This window comes from Marmota monax, unplaced genomic scaffold (assembly GCF_021218885.2).
Source record: "Marmota monax isolate L192 unplaced genomic scaffold, Marmota_monax_Labrador192_F-V1.1 WCK01_AAM20220418_F8-fsc00145, whole genome shotgun sequence".
NCBI classification, from domain to species: Eukaryota; Metazoa; Chordata; class Mammalia; order Rodentia; family Sciuridae; genus Marmota; species Marmota monax.
The window spans coordinates 787930-803181 of record NW_026695201.1 but is presented as its reverse complement, the minus strand read 5'-3'; the positions used below and the strand labels follow the sequence as shown (position 1 = coordinate 803181).

The 15252-nt window shown below is 42.0% G+C and overlaps 1 protein-coding gene across 1 annotated transcript; it reads right to left on the bottom strand.

Annotated features, from left to right (window-relative positions):
• Positions 1-6517: 6517 nt before the first annotated feature.
• Positions 6518-12174, bottom strand: LOC124082579 (antigen-presenting glycoprotein CD1d). The gene is made up of 6 exons (XM_046429032.2): positions 11133-12174; positions 10560-10865; positions 9986-10264; positions 9231-9509; positions 8239-8341; positions 6518-8131 (listed from the first exon to the last, which is right to left on the bottom strand). Exons 1-6 carry the CDS (start codon positions 11191-11193, stop codon positions 8110-8112), a joined length of 1050 nt encoding a protein of 349 aa, XP_046284988.1. The 5' UTR covers positions 11194-12174; the 3' UTR covers positions 6518-8109.
• Positions 12175-15252: the final 3078 nt, after the last annotated feature.

Sequence of the window (15252 nt, the reverse complement as noted above, 5' to 3'; positions counted from 1 at the left end):
GGAGCATCCAGGAGGAATGGATGCGAGGTTGGGAGTGTTGCATGGCCCATACGGAGGCAAATGTGATTGGGGCTTTCCCTCAGTGCCATTCATCTACCGATCACCCTAGATACCCCTGAGGGCTGTCGGGAGGGGGCTCAAGAGAAAGGAACCTTAGGAATCGTCTGAGTGTAGCCCAGACCGGAATTCCGCAGTTGTTCCAAACTCCTTCCTCCACCTCCACGCATCCGAGGCAGATCGGGATTCGGGACACTGTGTACTCACGCCAATTGCTCTCCAGGCCCAGACAGAAAAGTTGGAAGCGGCTTTGGCAGAACCCAACATGCCTGCTCTGTATTGAACAGGTGATTGAGAGCTGCCTAGGCCGGGAAACCTCTCACCCGAGTCTTGAAGAGTGGCGGCTGCACTAATTGCGTTTAAGTAGCCGTCGGGTGCCCACCTTACCCTCCAGAAAGAAAGAGAGAGAAAGATGCACCTCAAACAGACATGGGGTGCGTGCACTTACCTCGGTGTAGAATCTCGGTCTGGGACCTCCAATATGTTACCGCTGTTGACCGGTGACGAGTTCTTGCTTCCCCAATGTTGAAGAATAACACCAAAGAAGCACGCCGAGGCAAGGTCAGAGTAGAAATTAGAAGTTTATTAAAGGACAGCAGAAAAGACTTCTCCCGGAGGAAGAAGGGGACCCAAGAGGTGGAATCCCAAGATTAGCATTTTAATCTCTTTCTGTCTATATGTTTGCATTTTCTTTCTTTCATTTGGTTCCATTCAACTATGATGTAACATCCAAACTTGGTTAGGACTAGTTAACCCTTGGAATGTCTAGGGCTAACTGGATGATAAACATTTGAAAATGGATGGCCCCCTATAAACCCAGGGTGCTGTACTGTCTTTTTTTGGGCCTCTCTATGAAAATAGAATTTTTCTAAAGGCCTACCATAATCATTTGCTAGGCATCCTGTTTATCTGTTGGATTCCTGTCTTGGGGAGTTGTCTGTTCCAGAGACCAGCAGGGTTGTCCCTATGTTGTTATTGGGACACAGTTAAAATAAATCTCCTTTAAAACTGTTTTTAAGATGGCCTTCTATTTTAAAGTTTAGCTAAGTAATATATAATATCTCTCTGGCTAAGGTTAGACCACCTGGCGTATATTTTGAAATATTACAACAAATGAATTTGGATCTCTCAAAAATCTCCCTGAATTTGTTCTGGTCTATATTAAGTTTGAGAGGTCCCCGTTGATCTTTCTTTCTAGTAGATAATTTTTAAGGCTTTCTCTGTTAATAGTAATAGGCTAGATATGAAAATGAGATACTTTTATTGATCATTGTAATTAGCTAATATAGAGACCAGGTGATCCATTTTGATGTTACATGTAAATGAACAATTTAAAAAGAACTGTCAATCTTTTCTTGAGACAGGTCTCAAAATATCCCGATATCTCAGAATGTTATCCTTTAAATAGATGTCTCTTAATTGTCTCTTAAAAAAATGATTAAAGTTACTTCCCAGTGTAGGGAGAAGTATACAAGTCTTACTGTTTCATGGATTAGAGGTCCAGTTAGAGAATTTATAACAATACAAACTAATTTCCCACAAAGTTTGAAAATTTTATTGATCAAAACTAACATATGACTTTAATTTGAAGAGCTCCAGTTCTAATAAAATGTTCTCCTAAATCCCACAAATATCCAACAAACAGAAGTACTATGCAGAATCAGCAGTGATTATTACTGATGTCTTTGAATCAATCAAATTTAGTCTCCAAGAAGAAGTGTCAAAATTGGAATTTGAGTCAACATTTTAAAACATTTATTGTTTGATCAAGGATGTATGAATTTAATTCATTAAAAATTGGTTCTTGTTCAAACAGCAAGAATTATGAGGAAGAAGATTGATATTTTAATAAGCTCTGTCATGTCAGAATGTAGACAAAAATCTTGGCTTACATCAGCATAATAAAATCAGGGAGAAAAGCCTGAAATATCCTAGAATTAATCAGTTCAAATTTTTATAGTGAGTCCATTATATATAAATCTGTTTTTCAATTATTTTAACCTTCTATATCATCTGTCTAGATAATGATATGAAGATTTCCCTATTTAGGAAAATCGTTTTATCATTAAAATCTAGAATAGAAAGACAGACCAGGGGAGAAGGTGGGCATGGCTGCCACCACCCCAGCTTGGGATCATCCCGGGAGAAAGCACCTGCATTGCTGTGCCCTGGGAAGTCAAGCCTTCCCAGAGCTTTCCATTGGTCGCAGTCCATCTGATTTGTCTGCTTTGCCCCGCCCTGGGTATCACATGCAGGCGTTTTGCCCATTGTCCTGGGACCACATGGATGTCCAAAGTGGGGTCCAGTCAGCAGTGCTGCCATTGCGTGTTGTTCTCAAAACTGTCCCAGATGTGTGGATCTTGCCTGATCTGTTCCTGTTTGGAATCCCTCAGGGGCAGCGCCACCTGGGTGCTCCGGGGGATGTCCCACTAGAACTCTGGATCCATAAGTGGGCCAGCTGTCCCACTCGCACTGCCACAGCTGTGCCTCTGTCCCTGCTCTCTCCACTCACAGCTCCTGGGTGCCCCCCAAAATCCCCCAACTCAAAAGCAGTTCCAATGCTGGTGCTGGCAGGCCTGCGTTTGACACCTAGGCCAGGTTATCTAAAGGGTAGAGCCCTGCATCTGTGTGAGAGCAGCTGAGTTACAGTCCACTCGATTTTACTTTTTGGTAAGGATGCAGTGAGAGGCTCAGCAGATTTATTTACCCAATTCAAATTGTCTAAAGAATTCTAGAAAACAAGAATCAAATAAAAAAAATTAAAAGATACTTTACTTTTTTAGAAGTAGAGAACTTCAGGAATTTTAATGTCCCACAAATAAAACAATCTCTCCTCTCTCCCTTCATTCTCTCAATATTAGTTTCCAGTACATAAATTTAAAAAATCTTATCCTAAACATTTCAAACCACAAAAAAATCCACATTAGTTTCACAATAAGTCATAAAAAGCATGCTTATGAGGGAGGGCTACACTTTGACCTATGCATTTTATCAACTACCTTAAAACATCCCAGCGAGCCTTCCATTTATCGCCATCTGTCCCAGTTGGTGACCTAATGCTGGGTTCACAAATCTGACTATTCCAATAACTTAAGAAAACAGCAAAGAAACCATAAAAACACACAGAAGTACCTTTTCAAAATCCTGTATGGCTCTCCAAACTTAGGGACACATGGAAAGAAAAAGAGAGAGAGCCACTGGAATTCTTTATTCTTATATAGGGGACACACAAGAAGAGGCTCCCGTGGAATATTCTATCCCAAAAAGGGCAAAGGGGTAGAAATACAAAGGAACAGGTGAGTAGCTCAACCCCACCAGGTGAAGCCAACTCCTGGAGCCCCGCCTCATTATCTTAGTGGAGACAAAGCCCAAGTTATTGCTGGGCTCAATAATTGTTCAGTTCTCTTGCTCAGGACTTAAGGGTGTGTATTTCTACAGCAGCTTCCAACAATGGATGAGAGAAAATAAAGGGACACAAATAGAAAAAGAAGAACTCAAACTATCATTATTTGCTGACAACATAATTCTATAATTAGGGGATCCCAAAAATTCCACCAGAAAACTTCTAGAACTAATAAATGAATTTAGTAAAGTAACAGGATATAAAATCAACACCCATAAATCAAAGGCATTTCTGTATATCAGTGACAAATCCTCTGAAAGATAAATGAGGAAAACTACCCCATTTATAATAGCCTCAACAGAAATAAAATACTGGGGAATCAACTTAATGAAATAGGTGAAAGACCTCTACCATGAAAACTGCAAAACACTAAAAAGAAATTAAAGAAGACCTTAGAAGATGGAAATATCTCCCTAGTTCCTGAATAGGCAGATTCATATTGTCAAAATGACCATACTACCAAAAGATGTAAAGCAATTCCAATCAAAATTCCAATAACATCCATCATAGAAATATAAAACTCATCATGAAATTCATCTGGAAAAATAAGAGACCCAGAACAGACAAAGAAATCCCTAGCAGGAAGAGTGAAGCAGGTGGCATCACTATATCAGACCTTAAACTATACTACAGAGCTATCGTAACAAAAACAGCATGGTATTGGCACCAAAATAGACTTGTAGACCAGTGGCACAGAATAGAGGACACAGAGACAAACCCATAAAAATAGTTATCTCATACTAGACAAAGGTGCCAAAAACATATATTGGAGAAAAGATAGCTTCTTCACCAAATGGTGCTGGGAAAACTGGAAATCCATATGCAGCAAAATGAAATTTTACAAAATTCAACTCAAAGTGCATCAAGGACCTAGGAATTAAACAAGACACCCTGTGCCTACATTAGAAGAAAAATTAGGCCCAAATCTCCATCATGTCGAATTAGGCCCTGACTTCAACAAGACTCCTATAGCTCAAGAAATAAAATCAAGAACCAATAAATGTGATGGATTCAAACTGAAAAGCTTCTTCTTATTAAAAGAAACAGTAAGGTGAAGAGAGCCTACGTAATGGGAGCAAATTTTTATCACACACACATCAGATAGAACACTAATCTTTAGGATATATACAGAACTCAAAAAACACCAAAAAAACAAGTAATCCAATTAATAAATGGGCCAAGGAAATGAACAGACATTTCTCAGAAGATGATATACAGTCAACAAATATATGAAAAAATGTTCAGCATCTCTAGCAATTAGAGAAATACAAATCAAAACTACTCTATGATTTCATTTCATTCCAGTCAGAATGGAAACTATTAAGAATACAAACAACAATAAATGTTGGCAAGGATGTGGGGGAAAAGGAATGCTTTACATTGCTGATGGGACTGCAAATTGGTGCAGCCAATCTGGAAAGCACTATGAAGAATCCTTCAAAAATTTGGAATGAAGCCACCATTTGACCCAGCTATCCCACTCCTTGGTTTTTACCCAAAGGATCATACAATGATACAGCCACATCAATGTTTATAGCAGCACAATTCACAATAGCTAAACTGTGGAATTAACCTAGATGCCCTTCAATAGATGAATGGATAAAGAAAATGTGGTATATATACACAATGGAATATTACTCAGCATTAAAAGAGAATAAAATCATGGCATATGCAGGTAAATTGATGGAGTAGGAGAATATTATGCTAAGTGAAGTAAGCCAATCCCAAAAAACCAAAGGCTAGATGAAATGATATGTGGATGCTGATCGATAATGGCAGGAAGCATGGAAGGAATGGAGGAACTTTAGATAGGTCAAATGGGAGGGAAGGGAAGGGAGTGGGCATGGGAGTAGGAAAGATGATGGAATGTGGACATCATTACCCTAAGTATATGTATAAAGCCATGAATGGTGTGACTCTACTTTGTGTACAACCAGAGACATGAAAAATTGTGCTCTACATGAGTACTATTAAGTGAAATGCATTCTGCTGTCATGTATAACAAACTAGAATAAATAAATATATTTTTTAAAAACAGTGACCAATTATTGTAAATTAATTTCATACATAAAAGTAAAATGTATGTTACTTATACACAAAGATTGAGAGGGGAAAAAATGGAACTATACTACTGCACAGTTCTTAAATATCTATTATGTGATATAATGTTATTTAAAACTAGTTTATGATACAAAAAAAAAATTATAGTGAATGCTGGAGCACTGATGTACTTATAGAAACATAGCTAAGAAGCTACTCTTGGTTGTCAGTAAAGTCCTAAAAAGGAACAAGAAAAGTGGGACCTATAGGAAACTAATGGCAAGATAGTAGACTAAAGTCATACCCTAAATTATATTGCCGTAATACATCAAATTATATATAGTACATTACATGCATTAATATAGTGTATTCATATAGTACATTACATGCAAATGGTCAAAACACTCATTAAAAAGTCATAGATTGTCATGTAAAATAAAAAAGTAAAATCCAACTATCTTCACTCTACGTAAAACACACTTTAAGAACAAAGACAGCAGTAGAATGAATTGGACATAACTTTCCTACCTTCATATATGAATAAATGACCTTTGTAACTCCACATCATGTACAACCACAATAAAGGGATCCTAATTGGAAAAAGTTATACTTATTCTATGTATGTATAATATGTCAAAATACACTATACTCTCATGTATATCTAGAAAGAAAGAATCAATCAATAAATGAATAAATCAAACTAAAGTTCAGAGTCGACGCTGGTAAAAGATATACTTAGCAAAACCTGAAAAGAGAAAACAAGGGTGACTATTTTAATGTCAGAGTAGAATTCAGGAGATTTATATGTAATCTTATATATGCACATAATAATAGAACTTCAAAAAACCTGGAGCAAATAGAACAAAAAGTTAGAAATGAAAGGGAAAACATTTACATCCACAAATATGGTTGTAGATTTCAACTCTCCTATCTCAGTAAGTAATAGAGCAAGTAAGCAGAAAAACAGTAATGATATAGAAGATTTGAAGAGCAACCTAATGGACATTTATAAGGCAGTTCACCCAACAGCAGAACACTTTATTTTCAAATACACATGGAATATTTTCACAGATAGACTGCATACATCAAACAACTCTCAGTAGATTTTAAAAGATTGAAATCACACAAAATCTATTTTGGGAATTAAACTCAAATCCAATAACTAAAACACCCATGCAAAACCAGCAAACATTTGATAATTACGTAATGTAGTATTATTGAGCAAGGCAAGGTACTGGGGATTGAACTCAGGGGCACTCAACTACTGAGTCACACACCCAGCCCAATTTTGTATTTTATTTGGAGACAGGGTCTCATTGAGTTGCTTAGTGCCTCGCTGTTGCTGAGGCTGGCTTTGAACTCACGATCCTCCTGTCTCAGCCTCCAGAGCATCTGGGATTACAGCGTGCAACACTGCACCTGGCCATAATATACTCCTAAATAACCAAAAGATTAAAAAAAGACATACCATTGAGTTTAGCAGTTCCACTCCTTGGGATTTACTCAAGTAAAAGTGAATGCACAAAAAGGGCATAAATGTTCACAGCAGCTTCATTCCTGAGAGCCCAGATTATAAATCACCAATTTTTTGTGACTAGCTTAATCCATAAATGTTAGTATGTATTCCCATGTAAGGAAATGCTCCACAAAAACTAAAAGAAAGGAACTTGTGATGAATGGAACATGAATGAGTCTCAAACACATTGTGTCAAATGAAGAACAGAAACATTCCATTCCATTTATATAAAATTTTCATAAAACAAAAAGAGGCAGAATACAGATCAATGTTGACTAATGCTGGGATTAACAAGGAGACATGACAGACTTTGGGGAAATGAAAAGTTTCTGTGAGCTCTGGGAAGACGGGAGAAGAGTTACATGGGTGTGGATATTGGTATAATTCGTTGAATTGTAACTAGGAGCGTCTTCTTGTATGCAAATTATACTTTAAATTTATTTTACTCCATAATATTTTATAATGTGGGTACTCGGGGGAGAAATACATTAGTTCTTCATGGCTCAGAAAAGTCTTTGTGGTGAAGGGGTGTTGAAAACGGATCTTGAAGAAGGAAAGGAGACTTGATCTGGGTGCACATGAGATAGGATCAGTCTGCAATGCTTATTTATCACAAAGAATATTTTGTCCAAAGACAAGTTAACTTTTTAAATCACCTGTCACATAAAATTCTAGATTTCCAGTTTTCATGAGAAACATAGGCTGCAATCAGGCCAGAAATTGACTTGGTACTTGACAGCTGGCCACTGCAGCTACCACCTTTACAAAGAACACGTTTTTCCATCTCAGGACAGATCCTGTCACTCAATGGCCAACAAGGGCACTGCTACCCTAGCCTTTACCTGCTCATTGCCAGCAGGTCATCAGAGGAGTTGGGGCTCCTGTTTCTACAGAATGACTTGGGCTTAAAAACTTGTCATACAAGGGAAAGGACTCGAACTCTTTAGATAAACGTTAAAAGGATGTGGATGACCCTTTTCTTTGTTACTTCTCCAGGTTAACTCTCCATTCATCCTCCATTCCTAAGCAGGCAAAGACTGCAGTTCTGGGGACTTGGGGTCTTGGGCTCCAGACATGGAAGTGACCAGAAGACTCACAAGATGTCTTCATAGGAGCTGTGAGGGAAGAGAAAGGGAGACACCATTCAGGAAACAGGAACAGGGGATGGAGGAGAGAGGAGGAGAGAGGAGGAGGGAAGGAACAGATGGAAGGGGAGACTCACCGGTGTCTCCTGATCCAATAGAAGCCTAGAATGAGCACAAAGAGCAGCACCAAGCAAGCCAGTACCACCAGGATGACCAAGCCCACAGAGGTGTGGCTCCCACCTGCAGGGGACACAGGACCATGTATCAAGTTCCCTGGTCTAGCACATGTGAGGAGCCAGGTGCTGCCTTTTCCCTCCCCCTATTTAGAGCATCAACTTCTATTCCTCAGAATTTTAGACTCCCCACCTTTTCACAGGGTCTAGGCACCTGCACTACAGTTCATTTCACTATATAATAACGTAGCGTACAGGTGAAGCTGTGTAGCCAGGCAGACCTGAATCGATATCCAGCTCTTCCACCTTCTGTGAGACTCTGGGTAGTTAACCTATCTCAGCCTCAATTTCCTCATTTGTAAAATAGAATAACAGTAACTGCTTCAAAGGAGAGTGGTGATGCTCAGGTAAAGCACTGGATACAGAGTGGACAGGCCCCCACCCAGGAAGCACTCAGTAAACCACAGCTCTCCTTGTTAACCTACTTTTCATAAGTCCCTGATCCCCATTCTGCTGGGAAATGAATCTTCCCAGATGCTGTTTTCATTTTATATGCAGTGCTGCTGGTTGAATCCTAGAATCTGGGACAAACCACTGAGCTGCATCCCTAGCCTTTACTTTTTGAGACAAGATCTCCCTAATTTGGCTAGTCTGGCCACCTACTTGGAATTCTCCTGCATCAGCCTCCCCAGCAGCTGGGAATACAGATGAGTGCTGTCATGCCCAGCTTCCAGGGATTCATTAATTGCCAACAACTTCCAATTCTCTAAGATTATCAATCCCATTTCATCTTGTATTAATACATCAGATCTCAGTCCTATTTTCCTCTTTATGTGTCTGGAATCCATCCTTCTAGCCCTCCTAGTTGGTGTGCCAATTTTATCCTTCACAGTCGCTCCCTCTATGCTTGAGAACCACCGGCCTCCATTTCCAACACAGCCCCAGCCCTTTCTCACCCCAGTAGAGGACGAGGTCCTGCCCTCCTAGGCTGCTGTGCTTCACCCTGCAGGCCAGGCCAGCTGCCTCCCCAGCTGCCACATCCAGGGTTGCTCGGAGATACCACGTCTCATCACCATTGGGCAGGATGTCACCTCTCTGAGTGCCCTGCTGCTCCTGGTCACCTCGCATCCACATCACCCACACGGGCTTTGGGTAGAAGCCAGACACATGGCACACCAGCAGCAGACGGCCAGGCCCAGGACTGGGGCCACTGGACAGCCAGGCCTCGGGCTTCACTGTATCCAATAAGGGATGAGGAAACCATAAGGTGAGAACTCTGCATCAGAGGTCCCAGGCCTCCTCCCAGGTTCATGCTCCCCAAAGGTCCACTTCCGGAGGTGAAGTCTCCAAGTAGCTTTGATCCCTTTGTGTCACCTTGCCCAGGAGACCCATCCCTCATCTCCTTCCCCTCCCCTGATCCCAGTGCCCTATAAATGCCTCACCTCCCTACTCTAACACCCTGAGCTCAGCTGGAGCACACAGCATGTCTCAAACATGGTCTGAATCAATTCTGACCCACAGACTTGGTTTAATTCAACTCATGGAACCCAGCAGGTACTCAGTGACACTGGGTGATATGAACAAATACCCTCATGCCTTATCCATCCCCTTTATGTCTTGCTCTTTGTCTGATGCTTAAAGGAAAGCAAACCCTTGGATGGCAAAACCTAGAAGAAGCCTGAGTAACAGGAGGAGAGGACAACAGGTGGACCTTGTTTCTCCAGTTCTGACTTCCCTGTCTCTAAGACGTCATTGACATATTCTGGACAGATGTCATTGAGGAGCCACTGTACTGTTTTCCTTGTCCCTTTGTCCTGGTTGAGGTCTTTGATGACCAAATCTACCCACTGGGGGGCCTGTAGGACAGGCTCCCAAGCAGTTCCCTGGAAACTCAGGATATGTTCTCCTTGATATGCTACATGGAGAAAGTGTTCTGAGATGTTCCCAGGGTGCACCTCACAGCCAACAGACAGCTGCAGCTCCATGGGATCTGTGGAGAGAAACGTGTAGAAATCAAAGAAGGGTTTAAAAGACCGGGACAAAGGAGAAGAAACTGTTCTGAGAGTTATATTGAGAACCCACAGTGGAGGGAAATAAGAGTTGGTGGTCAGGAGTAGGCAGGAACAAGGTGTTGCTTTCAGAAGAAACAGGAGCATCTCCAGGCAGAAGTGGAAATTTGAAGAGGTTCAAAAACAGAAGAATCTCATCTGGTGGGAGCAGAGTCTTCTTTCTATGCTCATTCTCAAGCCTCAAGTGCCCGCCCAGGATCCCATCCCTCAACTCACACTTGAATCGCAGCATTTGAGCGAACTTCCGAATGTCTTTTGTGAAACTGCTTCGGAAGCCCAGATACAGGTGCTGCATTTTGTCCCATTGTTGGCTGCTGAACGTGCCGCGAGCCCAGGGCTTCACAAAACGAATAGTGTCCGCGGTGTTGCTCCAGCTGTGCGTCTGCAGCTCCCCCAGCCACGCCACGCCCTCCGCGCGTGTGGAGGCGTTGCTGGGAAAGGACGAGGTCTGGAGCCAGAGGAAGGTGAAATTCTTTTGCGGGACTGAGAATGAGTGAAGCTTGGAAGCGTACAGCGAGTGGCCTACGGAGCAGACAGCATAATGAGAAGCGGGGGGAGGGGCCGGGAAACAGCCTCAGGAAAGGAGACTGGGACGCACGAGTGGTGATTGCGAGCCCCGAGCAGCGCCACGTCTCCGAGGCCAGAGCAGGTTCTCTGCTGGCTCCCTGAGCCCGGGATCCCGAGACCAAGCCTCACTCCTTTGCCCCCATCGTGGGTCTCCCTCACCCCAGTGCAACCTCTTTTCTCTGTGCTCTAGGGCGAGCTTCCCCTCGCCCTGGTTCCACTCACCCTCATAATTTCCCGAAAGCTGGGAAAGCACCCACAACAGCAGGAACCACGCGCATCCCATGTCGCCGGGCGTAGGAACCTCGAGGGCTCCCTGTGCAACTTTGGGCAAAGCCCTCTGCGCTCCTCTGCACGCCTCGCCACCTGCAGGTCAGCTCGCTCCGCTTTGGGCAACAAACTCACTCCGGGCGGCCGGCGCTCTGCTCTTCGGCCGGAGGTCCCTCTGGCTCTAGGCTATTCCAGCTTCCCAGTACCCTGATGGGGGGAGGAGTCCCAGCGCTCCTACGCTAGATTTCGCAATCACCTGGTCTTAGCATCTGTTTCGCTCATTAAACCGTTTGAAACAGAACTTGGGATGCTTTACACTGTTCTCTTAGTGTTTTTAAAAGTACGTCAAGGTGTATATATGTCACAACTCGGACAGTGTTAAAAATGCAAAGAAAAAGGGAGGAGGAAAGGCTTGGGCTTAGCCGTGGATGTCTCCAGGTGGAAAGAACTACGGGTGATTTTAATTGGCTTTGCCCTTTTACAGTCTTCCAAAATGTTTACGAGTGTAAGGATTATATTTATATAAAGTAAAACATTGAAAGTGATTTTCTCAGTGGCACATTGAGAGAGTTTGACTAGACTGGCATTCTTTAGAGCGTTCATATCCCAAGATTCCTCCATTTCAGTGTTTCCCAGCTTCTCTTTCTTCCTATGATGGCCCTTGGTATCTTCTGAGCCAGCGTCTTCTCTGATTTCCTGACTCCCTTTAGGTTTTATTTTTGTTTCTTATTTGGGTTTCCTTTTCTTTTCTTTCTTTTTTCTTTTTTGGCGGGGGGAGGGGGGATACAAGCATATTTCATTGCACTTCACTTTAATGCTGTATTTTGTGGAATTTGAAGATGTGTGGCAACCCTGCATGGAGGAAATCTATTAGCACCATTTTCCCAACAGCTCAGATGATCTTAAACAGTTTTTAGCAATAAAATATTTTAATTAATGGATACACATCTTTTTCACACATAATGCTATTGCCCACTTACAGTAATATGCCTGACTGTATGGGTGCTCCCCTACATTCCCCTCCACCTCTCACCCCTCCTGCGGGCCTCTCCTTCTGCTGGCTGCCTCTTCTACCTCCTGCTCACTCCTCCTCCTTCTATTCCAAAGAAAAGACATAAAATTAAAGTGTGCATCTGTGAACCTGGAAAGCCAAGTACCCATTCCTCACACTGAAAATAAGAATCTGACAACAACAGTGGCTCAGAGCCCTTGTCACCTGGACGAGGATCCCTTCTTTACTCAGTCAGAGCCTGGGTAGCTAGCTGCTGACCCTCTCCCATGCCAGCTGGGCTCTACCTTACATCTCTTAAGTGGCTCTCTCTCTACATTTCCACCTCGTCACCACCCCCTAACCTTTTGCCTGGTCCGGGAAGTGGCTCTTTGTCAGGAGAGCAAAACAACGGCATGGCCCACAGGATCACACAGGCCCTCCCTGCTCAACTCTGAATAACCTCTGAACACCATCTTGCCTTCCAGCTTCACTTGCTCTGCACCTTAGCCTCTCTGTCAGCTTTCAGTTCCTCTAACTATACACAGCTTCTTCCTGCCAAAAGCCTCTGAACAAGCAATTCACTCTGCCTGGGGAGCGCTGGCCCCTCTGCTCCCCTCACCACTTCCTGGGCCTAGTTATTTCCACTCTGACCTCAGGCTCTGAGGTCAATTTCTCAGGGGAGTCTTCTGAGCCTCCCAGACTGTGAGCAAAGGCAGGAGAACTAGGCCAGCCCCACCTGCACTCCTTGCTCACTAACTTGTTTTGCAAACCTTTCCTCCCAGCACACGCAGAGCCTGTCATTATAGAAACATTCGTGTGTGTGTGTGTGTGTGTGTGTGTGTGTGTGTGTGTCACTTTCTGTGTGCTCTTGTCAATGGAGGGACAGGATCAAATCTCCTGGCTCCAGTTCCTCCCATTCTGACCTCATGAATATTACCCTCTCCCCACACCCCATTGTATCCCTAAAGAATAAGCTTCTGCCCCTCACTCTAAGCTGAAATCCCAGAGATGGGCCTAGCCCAACCTAACTTTCTGTAATGAACGTTGTCCCAAAACAGCTTGAAAGAACACAGAAAATTTATTTTTGTAATCAAAATAAGAAACTAAATGATTAAATGAGAGTTCAAAATAGTCCAGATAGTGGATGGGAGGGAAACCATGGGCATATCAGTAAAAAGAAAAGTGAATCATGGTACAGTACTTTGCATTCTCCAAATTTCTAATTTCCCTTTAAAAATCTTAAGAGTTCTGTTATTTATATTTCAAATTTTTCAAGTGCTAACAGTTTTTCAGACTTAAAGACACGAAGCTATTATTTTTTAGATTTGGTTTGGTTTTTGTTATGTGTTTTCTGACCAATGAAAGCAGTATAGTATAACCTCCATTGATGGTTATCTGGACTTAAACAATTTCTTTTCTCAAAGGTCAGTTGATCCAGACACTTTTGGGCTATTATAACTTTCACTATATTTTTTTCTGAAAAGAGAACCATTGAATCCAGGAACTTGTTGCAAGGTATACCTAGAAAGATTTTTATGTTTTTATTTTTATTAACATGTTTTAAAAAAAAAAAAACATGTTTTAATTGTACATATTAGTGGTATCGGTATGCTATTTCCACACATGTACAGTGTGTAGCAATCTAATCCAGCCTCTCTCTGTATATCCTCCCTTTCACACACACAGCATTTCTAACCTGTTAATCCCTAGTCTACATTCAGGTGGACTTCTTTTAACTTCCACATGAGAGAGAGAGTGTAGTTCTTGCCTTTGGTGTCTTTGCCCCCAGTTCCATCCATTTTGCTGCAAATCACAGGATTTCACTCTTTTTTTTAAAGAGAAAGAGAGAGAGAGAGAAATTTTATATATATTTTTTAGTTTTCAGCGAACACAACATCTTTTGTTTTGTATGTGGTGCTGAGGATCGAACCCGGGCCGCACGCATTCCAGGCAAGCACGCTACTGCTTGAGCCACATCCCCAGCCCCAAATCACAGGATTTCACTCTTATTTGTGGCTGAGTAATACTGCCTTGTGTATTTGCACCACCTTTTTAAATCCATTCATCTGTTGATGGGCACCTAACTTGATTCCCTGCTTTATCTATTGTGAGTAGTATCTGAATATCTCAGTAATCTTGAGTGGGCAGGGATCTCTTTGCTATGCAGATTCTATTTTCTTTGAATATACATTCAGAAGTGGCATGGCTGGATCCTATGGTAGATCTAGTTTAAGTTGTGTCAGGAAGTGTTCTTCATAGTGGTTTTACTAATTTGCATTCCCACCAAAAGTGTATGAGAGTCCCTTTTTCCCCACCTCCTTATTATTTGGTTTTTTGTTTTTTATTATGAGGTGAGATGGTGTCTCATTGTAGTTTTGATTTGCAGTTCCCTGATAGCTAATGATATTGAGCATTTTCTCCACATATTTGTTGGCCATTTTTATTTCTTCCTTTGAGAAGTGTTTATTCAGATCATTGGCCCACTTTTAAACTGGATGACTTGGTTTTTTTGTGGTGAAGTTTTTGGGTTCTAGACATGAGACCTCTGTCCATGGATGGCTGATGAATATTTCCTCCCTTTCTGGAGATTTTCTCTTCTCTCTGTTGATGGTTGCCTTTGCTGGCAGATGTTTCCCTCTTTGTCAATTTTGCTTCTTTTCCTGTGTTTTGGGGTCTTATTCATAAAAATATTGCCTACACCTATATCTTGAAGTGTTTCCTTAGGTTTCCTTCAGCTAGTTTGAGAATTTCAGTCTTATATTGAGTTCTTTGATTTATTTTGAGTTGACTTTTGTAAAAGGAGAGACAAAGGGGTCAAGTTTCAGTCTTCCGCCTGTGGATAGTCAGTATTCCCAGAACCAGTCGTTGAAGAGGCTGCCCTTTCTCCACTGTGTTTTTTGGCATGTTTGTTGACAATTATTTGGCTGTAGATGTGAGTTTATTTCCGATCTCTCTGTTCTGTTCCACTGACCCCAGTGTCTGTTCTCATGGCAGTACTGTGTTGTTTTGGTTTCTTTGATTATGGGGTATGTCTTAAAATCAAGAATTGTGATACCTCCAGCTTTGTTCTTTTTGCTGAAGATT